The sequence below is a fragment of the Mustela putorius genome, unplaced genomic scaffold, assembly GCF_011764305.1.
Source record: "Mustela putorius furo isolate JIRA1106 unplaced genomic scaffold, ASM1176430v1.1 tig00004007_pilon_pilon_pilon, whole genome shotgun sequence".
Lineage (NCBI taxonomy): Eukaryota > Metazoa > Chordata > Mammalia > Carnivora > Mustelidae > Mustela > Mustela putorius.
The window spans coordinates 242,030-259,356 of record NW_025422145.1 but is presented as its reverse complement, the minus strand read 5'-3'; the positions used below and the strand labels follow the sequence as shown (position 1 = coordinate 259,356).

Sequence of the window (17,327 nt, the reverse complement as noted above, 5' to 3'; positions counted from 1 at the left end):
GGCCTTCAGAGCTGTAAGAAGTTTGGTTACTTTTTGAGCCACTAAATTAGTGGCTATTTGTTAGAGCAATAATAGGAAGCTAATACAGAATCTAATTTGTGTCTCTAGGCAACACTGTCAGCACCTCCCCCTTCTGGGATGACAGTGAAATCATGTATCTCAGAGATGAGGTGCTGCCTGATAAGAAATTTCATTTGATCTATGGATACTTATTTACTAAGCATCTAGTTTGTCTAAGCAGTGTTTTAAGTATTGGAAATACAGTGGAACAAAATACAACAAAATAGCTGATATATCAGCTCCCCAGGGACTTACCCACCAGTGGGGGAAGCAAGTGGTATATTAGTGCACAGCAAAATAAGATGCTTTCAAATATTGGTATCTGAGAAGGCCTCTTTGAGGTGGTGACATTTGAACTGAGGTTTGAAGGATGAAAAAATACATCTGCATGAAGATCTGTGGGAGTGTGCCGCGTGTGCATTTAGGCAGAAGTAACAACCATGAGGAGAGACAGCACTTGAACTATTCAAAGAATAGACAGGAAGCATGGCTGGAGCCTAGAAAGTGAGAGGGAGAGAGGAAAAAGTAGAAGAGATCTGTGGGGCCGGAACTTTCCAAGCCTTGAAGGCATATTAAGGAGACTGAATCTTACTGTAAAAGCAGTAAAGATTCCATTATACTGTTAAAACAGGTAGTGTTGCAAGTCTTCAAGACTGTGGCTTTTTAAAAGATAATTTCAGCAACTTTATGGAATATGGATGTCCGGTGGGCAGGGATGTACAGAGTAACAGTAGAAGCACACCATTCCAGGAGACTTCCAGGGCTGAGGATGGTAGGAGGTGGTGGAGGGGAAGAGCGTGGAGTCATCCTGAGATAAGGGGGTGTGTCGCTGGATGGAAGGGGGTGGAGCCAGTGCAAGTGGGTGGAGTCACCAATTGGTGGGGTTTCCTTTAGGGTAGTGAAGGAAGGGACTTGAGCATTATGCTAGCAGTTCGGTGCTTAAGAGTGAGTCACTTATTGAGATATAGAAGACTAGGGAGTTGTTTGGGGCTGGATCTCTTTCTTACTGTGTCAAAATGAAGCATAAAGAAATCAGTCCCCACCCTGGGGACTCTAACCTAGTGGAGGTAGTGTGTGCATAGTGGTTAAATGCAGTCTCTGGAGTGAGTGTGCCTGCAATCATATCTCAAGGGCTTCCTAACTGTGTGATCCTCACTAGTTGCCTAATGTCGTTTTGCCTCAGTTTCCCCATATTTAAAATGGGGATAATGAAAGTGATGTGAGAATTGCATGACTGAGCAGCATGTTGTAAATAATCATTAATTGTTGCAGTTACGGCTTTGCTCGCAACCCTGTACGAATTTCAGACCAAACAGCTCTTCTAAGGCAGCCCCAACCAGGAAAAAGAAGCAATGAGTAGAACAGGGCCAAAGACATTCAGGAGTTTTTAATCATCCAGCTTCCACCCACCCCAATGATATATAATTTTTTTGGAGTAGATTCCCCTTAGAAAATGGCTCTGGGCTTTGAAGAAGCTATAGTTCTTCCTTCACTTTTGGTTTCTTCTCTTGTTTTGGAGGTCCCTTTGGCTTAGCCACCTTCTCCTCCTCCTCAGCTGTTTCCTTCTGTCCAGCTGGCTCTAATAGCACTGTCACATTCTCCAGCTCGGGCAACTTCTGGTCAGGTAACTCTTCCTTGATAAAAGGTACCTTCTTTTCCTCAGCTAATGCCTCCTCTTCAGTCACTTCACTTTGTTCAACAGACAATAGCTATTCAAAAAAAGAAAGAAAGAAGGAAAGACATAGGATAAAGAAATAAAGAGGCAAGAAATATGTGATAATTGTGGTTGTAATTACCAGGCCTTCTTTTTTGGGAAATACCCAGAGACACATACTTGAGGATCAAAGGCCCATTTGGCTCAGGTGAGGAAATTCCCAACCATGGGAACCCTCTAGAAATAGGGCCTTTGGAGAGTCCCGTTTCTCCACTTGCAGGCCACAAGTGTGGGTGCCCCAGGTCTAGCTCCAGGGCTGGACATATGACCCAGGCCTTTCATGAAATCCCTAGCCAGGACATTTGCTAGGACTATGAAGAAATAGATGCCTTCTCTTCTCTTCTCTTCTCTTCTCTCTCTTCTCTTCTCTTCTCTTCTCTTCTCTTCTCTTCTCTTTTGTAGAGAGAGAGAGAGAGACCACCACACAAAAGCAGGGGGAGAAGCAAGCTCTCCGATGAGCATGGAGCCCAAAGCAGTGCTCCATCCCAGGACCCCGGGATCATTACCCAGACAGAAGGCAGAGGCTTAACTGACTGACCCACCCAGGCACCCCAGGTGTTTGTTTTCTAAGCTGGAAGGATATTAGCTTAAAGCTGTGAGGCCATCTTTGACCCTCCATGGGGAAGTGACTGTTTAAGAATAAAGCCAACATAGAGGAAAGCAGAGATGGAGAGACAGAAAATGAGTTTGAGCCCCTGGATCCACCTGTGCCTGATGTTCTTACCAGTTATATGGATTAAGTTCCCATTGTTGCTTAAACCAAAGAGTAATGTTTCTGACATTTGCAACTGAAAGAGTTCTTTTTTTTTTTTTTTAAAGATTTTATTTATTTATTTGACAGAGAGAGATCACAAGTAGATGGAGAGGCAGGCAGAGAGAGAGAGAGAGGGAAGCAGGCTCCCCGCCGAGCAGAGAGCCCGATGCGGGACTCGATCCCAGGACCCTGAGATCATGACCTGAGCCGAAGGCAGCGGCTTAACCCACTGAGCCACCCAGGCGCCCCAAGAGTTCTAACTAGTATAGATGGCACCTTCTTGCAGATGGCCTCACTGAGGCCTGGATGGGATTGGGGATTCTGAGAGGATGGGGATGGTTATCCAGCCATCAGGAAAATAATGCCAAAGAGCTGGATCCTGTCAAGACATCTGGTTACCAACTCAGGAACGGTGGACCCAGGGAAGCAGCCTTAGGAGACCTCACAGCCTTTCCTTCTGTTTCTAAAGTCTGCTGTTTCTGCTTCCTTGCAGTAAGTGCCCTGGAAATTAAATCATTTAGAATAGGTGGTTGTTCACCTGTAGTCAGTGATCTCCAGAGAGCACAAGATTATTGGACTCTTGACACATTCTTCCCTAGTTAATTGAGTTCTTGATGAGTTCTTGTGTGGAACAGAAGGATCCTGGGTATTGCCGTTTTTGCCTTACCTCCTCCTCATCCTCATCCTCGATCCTTGTCTTGATTTGACTTTCCAGGAAGTCAGAAAAGCCCCTCAGGGTATGTTCTCCTGTGTACAGTACAGCCTAGAAAGAAAACAGAAGAAGGTCACAACAGTAGCCTCTTCCTGCAAGGTATTCAGGGATTGCTATGTAGGATAAATCCAGGGTCAAATTCCTAACAACCTGAGTACAGTGAGCAGGTTCCTTAGCCTCTCTGAGCCTCCGTTACTATGGCTCTAAGATAAGGGTAATAAAAATTCCTCCGTCATTGGCTCAGGGACTTCAGAGCCACACTGTCAGGGCTCAAACCCTGTGTAACCTATGACCCAGTTTTGGTATCTAAAATGTACAGATGATAACATTACCTATGACATACGTTATTGTGAGAATTTAATGAGCTACTATATGAAAAGCACTTAAAACAGTGCCTGACTCACAGTGAGTGCTGTATATAGTTATTTTTACTGTTATCATTAAAAAAGACTAGTTATTATTTTACAAAGCATCTGATACATGATCATTGCTCAGCCATCCCTAGTTCCCTTTAGTCTTTCAGTCTTTAAGATTCTGAAGCTGCTTACTGCCCACTAGTTGTCTACACTCTTCAGATAATGGAATATCTGTGACAGCTGCACCACAGCTGCACCCTCTCAACCCAGCCTCATTTTCCATGACTCTCCCATGTGCACGTTCTGTACCGGAAGGATGGCCTCTTCTTCACAACACTGTGGCCACCCTTTTGCCCACCTGTTGCAATTCTGCCTATAGTTCACACCCCTCCACTAATCTGATTTAAATCTTCAGCATTCTTTAAAATCCCATGTCTGCATGGAATATCTGCCCTCCAGAATCTGTCCCCTTCAATTCCAGTTGCAAGTAGAGGTGGGCCCGCATCATGACTTCTCTCCCACTCTGTCATACTCCTGTTGGGGCAGGAACCTTTGCTTGCAGTGCTTTGATGGACACCCTTCCCCACATGCCAGAGCAGCACAGAGAGTATGTTCCATGGCACTGGCGATGCTTGGTGATTGTGACACTGGTGTGTAAAAGACATTGACCTATTTTTCTATCATGTGGTTTTCCCTCTTTTCGTAGCACCCCACCTCAAAAATTCACATGGAGATTCCCCCCCCCCCACCTTATTCCAAATATTCTGGGTAGAGCTCAGTCCCAATATCAGAGGGAACCACATCTTCCTGACAATAATGACTAGGTCAGAGAAGAGCAGCTGACCCAAGTGGGACCCCATTCTGCAAGTCTTGGGACTTTGGGGGAAGCTCATGGAGAGCACGCTTCAAATTGAACATGAGAGGATAAGGGGGGCTGGAGCCGAGAATGAAGCTGATTTGGTAGAAGGCAGAGCTGGAGATCAGGAGACACTGGGTCCATGATAATAGCATAACGATATTTCCGGGTATGTAGGTCCCAAGAGCCCCTCACTTGTTGAGAGTTGATGGGGAAGAGCCTGAAGAAGGGGTACCGGTCCAGGTACATCAGCTGAATGTCATTTGCTGTGATGTCCATCTTGGCAATGGTGACTGTCGAGTGGTTTTGATACTTTCTGCCCAACTCCTCCAACACTGGGAACAGTGCCTTACACTTATCTGACCAGGGTGCATCTGGAAGAGAAGGGCTGTTGTGTAAGCTCACACTAATAAAGACTGAAAGCCAGTGCTACCCCAGAAATACTGTCACTGTGTTCTACTAATGGTCCTGTTATTTCTGCAAATTACATTTCTTCCTTCTTTGAATACTATATTACTTATTTTACATTTCAGCCTCAGTACCTGGTCATTATTAAATCAATTAGAAAAAAATTAATCTAGTCCCCTCTACCCAGACACTAATATTTTTAGCAGGCTAGGACATTTTCTTCTAATTTTTTTTTTTTTTTTTAACATAGCTTTCCACTCCAGGGGCACCTGGGTGGCTCAGTGGGTTAGGCCTCTGCCTTCAGCCCGCGTCATGATCTCAGGGTCCTGGGATCGAGCCCCACGTCAGGCTCTTTGTGCAGCGGGGAGCCTGCTTCCCCCCGCCTCTCTGCCTGCCTCTCTGCCTACTTGTGATCTGTCTGTCAAAAAAAAAAAAAAAAAAAGTCTTTAAAAAACAAAAAAATGGCTTTCTACTCCAGTTGAAGGTAAAAGAATACGCTAGATGATTCCTCATGTTCTACCAGAAATTGTGTGTGTGTGAGAGAGAGAGAGAGGGAGAGCATGCACACACAAGAGTTTTCTAGCAGAGGTTAAGCTCACAGCCCAAGGTCACTCAGATAATTAAGCAGAGGAAGTGGAATTTGAAGTCAAGGCACTTGTGACCATTCTACCACCCTGCCTTTTAGTCCTTACGGACCATTCTTTTAGCTTTGAATCAGGCCCTCTGAAGAAAATCAGGGACGAGCTCTAACCTTCCCTGCTTATCAACCCCTTAAAGTTTTCTGGCTCTGTGGGAGGGGTGGCCTCAAGGGCCCCAACACTCTGCATTTGGATAATCATCCCTCCATTTACAAACCAAGTGCCTCCATGATCATCTGTTCTCCCCGCAGCTCCCCTGGAGCCAGATGGGCCTGGGTTGGAGTGGGAGGGGGGTGGGGAGATAATGTTCGCAGCCCCAGGGGGCCAATCTGACAGGTCTGCTTTCAAGAAAATGAGGCTGCTTTTGCCTTTTACCAGAACCAAATAGGCATTCTCTTAGCTCTGTGTCAGTTAAGTATAGAAAAGTGGCCCCGCCTCTTATCTATTGCACTTAAAGGCAATAGATCATGGTTATTCCATCATATGGCCCTTAAACACCTCACCCTGTGGATGAGAGTCCATTTCAGTGAGTTTTTTAAAGGCATGCATGATGCAATGCAGCCCTCAGGAAGGAATGGCATCAGAGCTTGATTGGAAGTTTTTGCCTTCCAAGTTACTGTGGGACTTGAGGTAATTAATCTTTCTGAGGCTAAGTTCTTTGATTTGTATCATGGGGAAATCTCCTGGACCTTCCTTAGAGGCTTGTTTTGAGGAGGAAATAAGAGCACGTGTATACAGCCAACTCATGCCTGGCTCATGGTGGGTGCTCCATAGATGGTAAAATACAAGAGATTTCTGAATAACTTCAGTGTCATCCTTCTCTGTGTCTCAGGGTGGGAGAGAGGTCCCTGGCTCTTGCTCTCATGTGCAAATCAGAAACAACAGAGAAAGGGCAGTTGTCCTTAGGCAAGCACTGAAAGTAATTACAGCAATAGGAATAATAAGAACTGTCATTTATCAAGTACTTGGAATATGCCAGACACTGCTAAGCTCTTAACCTGCATGATTTGAGTCTTCAGTTTGGCCACACCAACTCAGGTAGGTTCAATACGGGCCATTTGACAAGTTACATAAAGCCAGAATTGCTATTCTGTCCAGCAATGACCAGCCAAGGCACTGGGGTCAGGCTGTCCAGACTCCCAATTCCAGTTCCAGCACTTACTCGCTGCCTGACTTTGGAAGTTTTTTCACCTCCCTGAGACTCTGTTTAGTCCTGTGCAAAGTGGTAGCAATAATAGTAGTTACTTTCAGAAGTATGTTATGAGGGGCGCCTGGGTGGCTTAGTTGGTTAAGTGACTGCCTTTGGCTCAGGTCACGATCCCAGGGTCTTGGGATCGAGTCCCACATTGGGCTCCCTACTCAGTGGGGAGCAGCTCCCCACCCTCACCTCTGCCTGCCTCTCTGCTTTCTTGTGCTCTTTCTCCCTCTGTCAAATAAATAAATAAGATCTTTTTAAAAAGGTTATTAAAAAAAGTATATTGTGAGGATTAAATGAGATAAAGTATAGAATGGCTCAGCAAGAGGCCTGGTATACCATAGCATTGAATCAGTGTTAGCCATCAGCATTATTATTGCTATAGAAGCCACAGGACTGGATTATATGGAAGGTATTCCATATGTTCCAAGAATTGGATTTTCAGGGAGAGTTGAATTGTAGCTGATAGCACCTTGATCCAATCCCTTTAGATGTTTGAAGACCATCCTTGGCATGGTGTTTTGATAGATTTTGGAGATTTGGGGCCCCAGAATTCAGGAGCAACACTTGAAAGGTAATGTCTGGGCCATGTCTTCTATGACTTCTGCAGAGATACTTACAGAACATCACAAATACATCCCTTTCCTTGTCAAAGACCACTACGTTGAAGTTCTTCCCAACGAGCTGCTTAACTGGCCCCTGGTCCCAATATTTTGGAATGTCTTCACTGGATTGATGTTTCTAGGAAGCAAATTTGAGAGGTCTAACAGTCTTCAGAAAGGGGTTGGCAGTTGGGGCTCCCTGCCCTGACGGGAAACAATGAAAAGTTTTCTCTTGTTCTTACAACTACTTTGGGAAAAGAGTTTGAAGTTCTTGATGTCCAGCCTGAATTATTCAGAGAAGACTGAGAGATCAGAGGGTTGGGAAGAGGCAAGGCTTCAAGCTTGGATGAATTCTAGCATTCCAAATACATGATTCTTGAGGTTCTTAGATGAGAGTGGGGTTCACATCTTCAACATCTTAACTAGTTTGTCCCTCCCTCCCCCCAAAATTTAGCTGTTCCCAATTACTTCAAGAATCAAACGCAAGATAATTTATGTGACCTGTAAGACCTTTATCACACTTTGGCTCCTACCAGTCTCATCAAGTTCATTACCATTCTTTCCTTGGTATCTTCAACTGTACTGATCTTCTATTTCCCCAAAGGGCTAGGCTTCTACCTCAGGCCTTTGTTTATGCCATAGCTCTGCCTGGAGGGTCTTCCCCACTTCCTCATTCCTGCTCTCTGTTCTCCTTTCCCATTAACTCGGATTTGCAGTAATTCCCTCATCCCCATAGCAGCCTCTAGAAATGACTTCAGGATTCATTTTGAGGGAGCATAAAGGAGGTGGAGGCTGGGCGTGGTTGATGGGAAATGATGAAAAAGATGAAAATTAGAAGTGAGCCAGATCAGGCATTGACATCTCGTGTCATGTGAAAGGTGCTCATCTCTATTTCAAGAGCATGGGAGTATGTTTTGGCCCTTGAGGAGGAGACAGACACCTCCTGAGGTAAACTAGTGGGAAGGGAGAGAGAATGGGTAGAGCTCTGGGTAGGTTTGTAGATGTGGTGATGGAAAATGAGGGGCCCCTGTCATGATGATACATGGTCTTTTACTCAGCTGAGACTGGAAGTAGGAATAGGGTATGAGGACAGAGACACTCAGATTCAGAGAATGAACACACTAAGAGAAATTTATATAGAGATGTCAGGACATTTCAAAGAGCCCCTGGGAGATTTGTGATTTCATGAGGCCTGCCTCATGGTGGTGGTCTTTTTCTCTAGCCTTGGCCTGGAAAGAGTAGGGACGTTAAGTGGGTTCAACCAGAGTTGTGATTTTGCCTTGTAAATTCTACAGGGTATAAAGAAGTAGAAGGTAGACTAAGGAATAAAGAGATAAAGAAGTTAAGGGAATCATCAGCAGAGCTATGAACCATGGAATCCAAGTTCATGAAGGAAGGCAGAAAAGAGTTTGTGAAAGGAGATCAGAAGATTGGAGTCCATGAGAAAGGTAAAGAATTGTAGCAATGTGGATATTAGAAAAAGAAATTAAGAGGATGGGGAGCTTGAAATCACATTTTCAGAGGAACTGCCATCTGTAGTGTGTGGCCCCAAGAGCAGGGGGCTCAGATGGCTTGGACATACCCGTTATGAAAGGAGAGAGAGAGAGACAGACCAGGGTTCTGGATGCTGGTGTCTCTGGAAATGATGGCAGAGAAGGGATGGAGGGCAAGTCTGCAATGAGGAGCTTAAGTCTCCCGATAGCGAAAGGGACATGATCAGAGGACAGCAATGGAGGGAGGGAGCAGAGGATCCAAAGTCCAAATGCATAGGGTCTGGGGTTTTGAAGGGAGGAGGAGGAGAAATGACATGGAAAATATCAGCCTCACCACTTGGCTTGTGATGATGATGTGCATCAGAGAAAAAAAATGGCTTTCACTTGAGAAGGCGTGTCTGTGCAGGAATGGACAGAAGGTAATGGGAATCCTCAGAGGAGAGCTGACCAATCATTCTGGTTTGCCTGGAAAGTTCCAATTTATTCTTGTTGTTCCAGAATACTTTTAAAGAATGCACACCCCCACCCATTAATCTCAAAAGTGGTCCCATTTGGAAAATAAAAAATACAGTCTCCTAATTCAGCAGGGTGGCTGGGGGACATTGCAAATGCTACATAAACAGCAGGAGATACTGTGTTACGTCTGGTCCTGCTACAGACTCTCCTTCCTTTTAGCAAAACAGGCTCCTTTCTAGCCTCCCAATAAGAGGCACATAAAATCTTTGAGGCTAAATCCTGATTGCTTAATATATCCCTACTCTATCTCCTCTCCGATAAAATCCATCTATCCTTAAATCTTTCACAAGAGAGTCTGAAAGGAGGAAAAGTGTCTCCTTTCAGAGAATATTGGCCCTGGGAGCTCCTGCATTTCAATTCTGAAATGCCATTCAAAATAAAAACGTATTGGTGGAATTGTTAAATGATGGAATTATAGAGTCAGGACAGGTCAAAGGTGAAAAGATTGGAGATGGAGACATATGGCTATTTCCCCACTTTGAACCACGAGATTCTGCCTCCCCATTCAGATAACCAAAGCCAGCAAAGTTACGCAGTTTTGAGGTTCTGAGTAAACCTTGTCCAAAAGCAAACTTACCTTGGCATTTCTATTCAGGAAGCTATAGCCAAATTTCTTGAGATTTTCATAGGTTATCTCCTCAGAAGGCATTTTGTACCTTGCGTCAGAGCTTAAGTTTAGGATTTGTACACATGGGATATTAACCTCTGTGATCCTGAAGTATTTCAAGATATGTCCGTTTCTGGGTTCATCTGCATTCACAAGGATGAAAAGGATCTGCCAAATCAAATAAAACCTGAGTCTCTCTGGGATTGGAGGCCATGAAAAGGGTAAAGATTGAAATTAGCTAAGGAATCCCTTACTGAAAGAAATTTGGGAAACCTTGGGAGAGCCCTAAGGGAATGCAAATAGCAGGGTCTATGGCTATTTCTATCTGAAAGACAGAACAACTTTCTATTGGGCAGGGGCAGCTCTGTGCCCTAGGGCACAATCAGAGGTCAGCCTCCAGCCTGGGGTTTCACCATCCTTGTGCAGGGTCCCATCCACACAACCACAGGAAGTCAGGAGGTCCTAAGCTTTCATCCAGATCCTTGGACAAAACAGTAACTGACCCTCTCTGTGCTTGTTTCCTTACCCATATGGTGGTGATTATAAGAGCATCCACCTTATAGGGTCACTGAGAGAATTAAACAGGACAAGAAAAGCCTGGTTTGATACTGGGAAGTAAAAATGCTCAATATGTGTCAACTCATTATTATTCTAGATTATTCCTCGCTCAAGGAAATTCATGACTTCATTCACTCGCCATTTAACAAGTGTTCCGCAGAGTACCCGCTGGGCATTTTGCGAAGCACTGGCGATACAAACTGCCCAAGGCAGATAAGATCTGCCCTCATGGAGTTTATGTTCTAGTGGAAAAGATACACAACAAAGGAGTAAACAAATTAATAAATTCAGATAGCAATGAGTGTTAATTAGACAGTAAAACAGAGCCCCGTGATAGAGAATGACCATACAGGTGCAATGAGGTTAGAGCCCAGTGTTACGTAGGAGGGTCAGGAGTATCTGAGGTGGTGACGTTTTAGCTGGGACCTGGGTGATCAGTTAACAAGTCAGGGGAACATTGAATCAGGCAGTGGAAACTATCAGTGCAAAGGCCTAGGGTCAGGGAGCTTAGAATATTCCTGAATGGAATGGAAAGACCAGTGTGGCTTTAGCACCATGAGGGGAGAGTCAAGGGAGACAAAGTTAGAGATGTGTCAGAGATGAGATCAGAGGTCTAGTAAGGAGGCTGGCTTTTATCTGAGTAAGATAGAAGGTCATTAAAGAATAGTGAGAGCCAGAAAGTGCTACGATAATTTTTAAAAGATGACACTGGTTGCAGAGAAGAAGTAAGAGGCAAAGCAGGAAAGCCACAGCAAACACTGATACCCTCAGGTCATTCATCTATCAAAATATGAAGGGCCCTACTATGTGCCTAACAGGCTTCCCTCTGCTGGGGAGTGGAAAACAAAGCAACGCGTTAGAACCATCCTTGGGGAAAAAAAAAATCCTTGAATATTTCAACAAATATTGACTAGCCATGAACAAGGTAAGATATAGGGGAATGGCCTGTGTGAATAATGTTCATCCATTTATCTTTGGCTCTAAAATGGATCACAATCAAATGGCATTCAGGAAGCTAGATAGCTGGGGTAAAGGCCATCTTAGAACCTTATCTCCCAATATATGATAAAAAAAAAAAAACACTCCACTGAGATTAAAGAGTTAAATAAAAAAATAAATCTGGGAGAAATATGGCTATGTATTGACTCTTACAATGTAAGAGATATAGAAGGAAGCAGTTAGATTGTGATCAGCTGAATCACATCAAAAATTTTAAATTGAATAAACCAGGAAGTTCTATCTACAAGAACTATTTATGTAATTGGAACAAACTCCCTGGAGAATAGTGTGGTGGTTTATAGCACGAACATTAAATATGCACCCTAGTGGCTTTACTGAGTGTTCATTTTGGGTTTCAAAGTTTTTAATGGTTTCATTTGAGTTTTAGAGTAATTTTCATCAAAAGGAAAATAATCTGCCATTACTGTACTTCTCATAAAAAATAAAAAATGAAGCAAATTGCCCCCACAGTCCAGGTGGTGGGACACATAGGTATGGCACTTGAGAAAAACAGATTTGTTTCTAACAGTGATGAGAGCAATAATAGCGCCACTCACTGCACATTTGCTCATTGCTTTGCCTGTGACACCTCTAATTCTTCCATGAAGTTCTCCATTTTACATAAAGTGATTGAAACTCAGAGGTTAAGACAATCATGAACAAAATCTCTCCCAAGAAGAAAAGAGTTTGAAATCAGGTCTGTGCGATGCTAAAGCCTTGAGTCTCAGCAGTTACTTATCAATCCGTGCCACTTCACACCTGCAGGCTGTTCATACTCCCTGACCTCAGACAGGGGTGGTCTCTCCTCCCCCTCACTTCCAGGCCGAAGACCACCCACAAGGCAGCCCTTCACTTGTGCTGGAGCATCTTTCATCAAAAAAGCAGCCAAACCATCATGTTCCCATAGTAGACTTCTCAAAAAGATGAGGGAAGGAACAGCATAGGTATGGCAAGAAAGGAAGAGATGCTGGGCAGGAAGGAGGAGGAAGCTGGTTTAAAATTAAGTAGGAGATAATATGTAACATCAATACGCAAATAAGGGAACTTATGCAAATGAACATGCAAATCACCCTGGGTTTAATTTACAATCACCAGGGCAGCAAACAACATTAGTGTCCTGGATACCCATCCAACAAGGGCAGTAGCACTTTCCACAAACCTTATTTGTAAATTCCTTCGATGCCAATTTATAATGCTGCATTATCAAACCAAATGATTCCCAGCTTTTGGAGGCGAAGAGCAGCATGTGATTCAGGATGTGCAATTCATAAATCAGGTCCTTGCTCTGAAATTACCAGGGAGGTGGGTCATCCATGCACACAGCTGCCCTACCTTCCCTTCTCCCAGGGACCCTTTGGCTCACTGACCTCAGTGTTGTATTCAATAACAAAATCGGTGAGGTGCCCTTTTATGACTTGATTGAGGACATGTTTGTTGGTAATGTCATTAATAAGCTCCTCGCGTTTCACAATTTTTCCCTTGGACAGAAGGAGAAAAGCATTGGAGGACAATAGTTTCCATAATGTAGACACTTTATAGATACAAATAGCACAGTTTTCCCCATGGACAAAAGGAGACCACCATAGTGACAAGCCTAATCTGTAATGTAGGTACTTGGTAAATATGAATGGCTGGGCGGATTAGCATGTAAGTGAAAGATGGGCCTGTGGCAGCTTTGAAAATCTCCAGTCTATAAAGCAGGGAGTGTGTCAGTGGGCAGCCAGTTGCTTCATTTTGAAATCCATCCAAATAGTTGTGTTGATGCAGTTCCTTGCACACTGCTCCTAACCAATGATGCTGTGTTGGGGGTACTAAGGCAAGCCCATTTCTGGGAGATGCAGGACTTCTCTGGTAGGTGACAGTGACCAGCTTTCTTAGAACTTCTCTGCAAGCAGGGGACCTTCCTTCCTTCTAGAAGGTCAGACCTTATGAGTGGCCTGATGAGTCTCCCCCAGCTCCTTCTCTTTCCCTTCACAAGCATTTTCCCTAATCTTTTGCATGTCTAATCCTGCTTGAAGACTGCTTCTCAGAAGGACTGGATTAACACAGGGAAGGAAATAGTTCTCTGTAGCTTAGGATCAAAATCTGTGTGGGAAGGAGAACAAAGATGTAGCTGTCTCTGGATGATTTCTCCCTACTCTCTCTTCGCCTTCATGGAGCTTAACCTGTAGTCCAGACCTCTTGCCTGGACTTTTGCAAAAGCTGCCTAATGGTCTTCCAATTTCTCGCCTTGTTTCCCTCCAACCTACCCTGCACCTTTAGCCAGAGTGATGGTCTTACACTCTCGTTTAAATACTTCATAGGTACTGTTGTCCTTTCGACAAAGCTGAAACTCTTTTCTGAACATGATAATAGTCGATAATTTTAATCAGACTTATGGAGAGCTCATATTGCATCAGCCACAATGCTGAATACATTATATGCAAGAACTCATTTAATCCGCATAACATTCCACTGAGTTACGAATCATTATTTCTCCCATTGTACAGCTGAGGATGTTGAGGCACAGAAAAGTGGAAGTGACTTGACCAAGATTGCTAAGCAAGTGAGAGGGGGAGCCAAAATTCCAACCCAGCAGTCTGACTGTAGAGCTCATACTCTTAACCATTAAAATATACTGACTCTGTCCTAGTCCATTTTTCATGTTTGCGCTTGGTTTTTTATATCGTGATGAGGTTTATTCTTTGGAAATTTTAACTTTTTATGTGGTCCAAATTTATTAGTATTTCTTTTCATAGTTTTGTGGGTTTCTGTCATGCTTTATAAAAGGGCTTTCCAGCTCCGAGTTTAGAAATCGAAGTCCCCCGTGGCATTTTCTAGTCTTTCCATTGTTTCTTTGTTATATTTTTAAATCATAAATCAATCTGCAATTTAGTTACGTGCATGGAAGGAGGTTATATAGATTTAGCTTTTTTTTTTTTTTCTAAATGGCTACCCAGTTCTCTCAACACCAGTCATTGAATAACATATTTTATTTTATTTTAAGTTTTTATTTATTGGACAGAGATCACAAGTAGGCAGAGAGGGATGCAGAGAGAGAGGGGGAAGCAGGCTCCCTGCTGAGCAGAGAGCCTGATGCGGAACTCGATCCCAGGACCCTGAGATCATGACCTGAGCTGAAGGCAGAGGCTTAATTAACCTACTGAGCCACCCAGGTGCCCCTGAATAACATATTTTAAATATCATCTTTATCATATACTAGATTCCCATATGTATTTGGATCTATTTTTGGACTCTTTGTTGTCCCATTCAAAGACCCAAATCAGGTTATTTTGTTCTCCAACTTAAAACCTTGTAATGACTTCTAAGGGCCTAAGTAAAATTAGTGGCTCACAGTCTTAAGCAGGTCTGGCTATCACTTTGCCCACCTCCCGTGTGGCTCTGGGCAAGTAACCTAACCTCTCTAAGCCATATCTGTAAATAACATGATTATTGTAAGGATTTGGCTTTGTGTGACGAGGGAGTAAGACATGTTCCAGGAACCAGATTACAGTGTCTAGAGTTACACTGTTCAATAGAACTTTCCGTGATAATGGAAGTGCTGTGCTGTCCAATATAATAGCCCTATTCACATGTAGCTTGTTTCATTGAGGAACTAAAATGTTAATTTAATTAATTGGAATATAAATAGTCATATGTGATAGCTGCCCTATTAGACAGCTCGGATGGTCTGTTCTCAGATCCCAGTGAGGGAAAGGAGGAAAATGTGTAGTAGAGGCTAGACTGAGGAAGGCCTTGTGGGCCTTATTAGGGCCTTGAGTCTTTATCCTAAGAATAATAAGAAGCCATTAAAGAGCTTTCAGTGGGAAGGAGGCAGGTGGTCATAATTTTTGAGTTTTGGAAATACAACTGTTTATTTTTTTTTAAAGATTTTATTTATTTATTCATGAGAGAGAGAGAGAGAGGGGAAGAAGCATAAGAAGAAGCAGGCTCCTGCTGAGCAGGGAGCCCAATGTGGGACTCGATCCCAGGACCTCGGGGCCACGACCCAAACCGAAGGCAGAGCTCAACTATCTGAGCCACCCAGGCATCCCATTGTAAATATGACTCTTTAGAGGATAAGAGAGAATGTGGCAGACCAATTGGGTGAATGTTGCATTAGGCTATGGGAGATCATGGTCACTTGACTTAGTTAGGATGGCAGCAGTGGAGAGAAATAGACTCAAGGGATACTTTGGATTTAAAATCTATAGGTTTGGGGTGATGGACAGTTGTGAAAGGTGGAGAAGAGGGATGGGTTAGAATAATGCCTGAGAGTATTCTGATTGCTCAGATGGGACTTGGGAGAAATGGTGATACCATTCATTGAGAGGGAAAAAAAAAAAACTGAAAGAAGATTTGGAAGATTGGAAGGGAGATTATGATGTTAAGCTTGGTCATGTTGAGACATCTGGTGATGGATATGAAAGTCTGGAGATAGAAAAGTCTGGCTGAAAATGGGAGATTTGTAAGTCATGGGTGTATGGGTGGTAATTGCTAATGGAGGGTGGGTGAGAGAGCAGGGACCAGAAGAAAACATAGGGGAGAGGACTGAGCTTTAATGACTGGCATTTACTGGTTAAGAAGAGGAAGAGGAGCCTACAGTGGAAGATGTCTAGAAAGGCCAGAGAAACTCTGGGTGACTGTGATCTAATAATAGCTGCCTAGTCCAATGCCATGTAGCTTGCAGGTGGCAGTGGCAGAACCAGAATTTGTACCCAAATTTTGTAGCTACATGCATAATCCATTTTGAGCTAGGGACCCTTCACTCTCAGTAGAACCCAAGTCTTACCTTTTTGAACACCAGAACACTGTCAAGGGTGACATGGAAACGTCCAATGACATTGCTAATTGATATCACTCCAAATGTTAGCTCTGGAAAGTCTTTGATCATATCATAGAACAACTCTGCCACTTCTTCCTCTAAATCCTGTTTGGAGAAAGAGATTTGGTGGGACTTTGGTGGAAAGAAAAACGTCTGGCTTATTTAAGGTCAAGGTGGAAATGGTGATCAGTTCATCTCCTCACTTTTCCAAGTTCTGGGGTTTTCCTGGGTTCCCTAAGTCCCCTTTCATGAAGTTACATACTCAGAATACTTCTGTGGCTATGACTAAAGCCAAAATAGGCCAATCCACAGAGATTAAAGGAAAGAGCTGATAAGCTCAACTTGTTCCAGGTATTTAGAATAAAGCTGTTCTAACACACAGGTTGATAATTTTTTTTTTTTAAGATTTTATTTATTTGACAGATAGAGATCACGAGTAGGCAGAGAGGCAGGCAGAGAGAGAGGGAGAGGAGGAAGCAGGCTCCCTGCTGAGCAGACAGCCTGATGTGGGGCTCGATCTCAGGACCCTGGGATCATGACCTGAGCCGAAGGCAGAGGCTTTAACCCACTGATCCACCCAGGAGCCCCAAGGTTGAGACTTTTAAACATGTATTCCTTAATTGTTTTCAGAAGAGGCAACTGGGTTGACCATGCGGATCAAAAGATATAAACTTGGTATCAAAATATGGCTGTAGTTGCAGCCTTCTTTCTATAACTTGAAAGAAAATTGGGGCTGTCCAAAAGTGAGACAGAAAGAGGTATGTACTCTCCCCGTGTAAAAATATAATGCCAAAGTTCTGACTTCCACTGGGGGAAGGCAGGAGCCATCCTAGTTACCAGAAATGAGTAAAGATATATAAGAAATTCATTCTCCACAAGGAAAAACAATTTGCAAATTACTTATTACTCAGTGATATTCTAAATGGATCTCCACAAGATCATTAATATTATCAAAACCAATTTAATAAACATCAATTTCCTCTACTCTCTCTGCATTTCTGTCCACCTTTCTAATTAGCTTCTCCTACCCACGTCATCTTCCATTCTTTCCTTCT

At 43.4% G+C, this 17,327-nt stretch overlaps 1 protein-coding gene across 2 annotated transcripts in view; it reads right to left on the bottom strand.

Annotated features, from left to right (window-relative positions):
- Nucleotides 1-1,432: 1,432 nt before the first annotated feature.
- The window catches only part of PDILT (protein disulfide isomerase like, testis expressed), a 40,528-nt gene continuing 24,633 nt past the window's right edge, over nucleotides 1,433-17,327 (bottom strand). The window contains exons 5-12 of one of the 2 annotated variants that reach the window (XM_004750272.3): nucleotides 16,240-16,377; nucleotides 12,836-12,946; nucleotides 12,628-12,753; nucleotides 9,882-10,079; nucleotides 7,314-7,434; nucleotides 4,648-4,826; nucleotides 3,196-3,291; nucleotides 1,433-1,769 (exon numbers count right to left, since the gene is read on the bottom strand). In XM_004750272.3, coding sequence (XP_004750329.2) covers nucleotides 1,536-1,769; nucleotides 3,196-3,291; nucleotides 4,648-4,826; nucleotides 7,314-7,434; nucleotides 9,882-10,079; nucleotides 12,628-12,753; nucleotides 12,836-12,946; nucleotides 16,240-16,377 — 1,203 coding nt within the window. In that variant the 3' untranslated portion in view covers nucleotides 1,433-1,535. The remainder of the gene's footprint in view (nucleotides 1,770-3,195; nucleotides 3,292-4,647; nucleotides 4,827-7,313; nucleotides 7,435-9,881; nucleotides 10,080-12,627; nucleotides 12,754-12,835; nucleotides 12,947-16,239; nucleotides 16,378-17,327) is intronic. The other variant, XM_004750273.3, reaches the window with a different exon arrangement.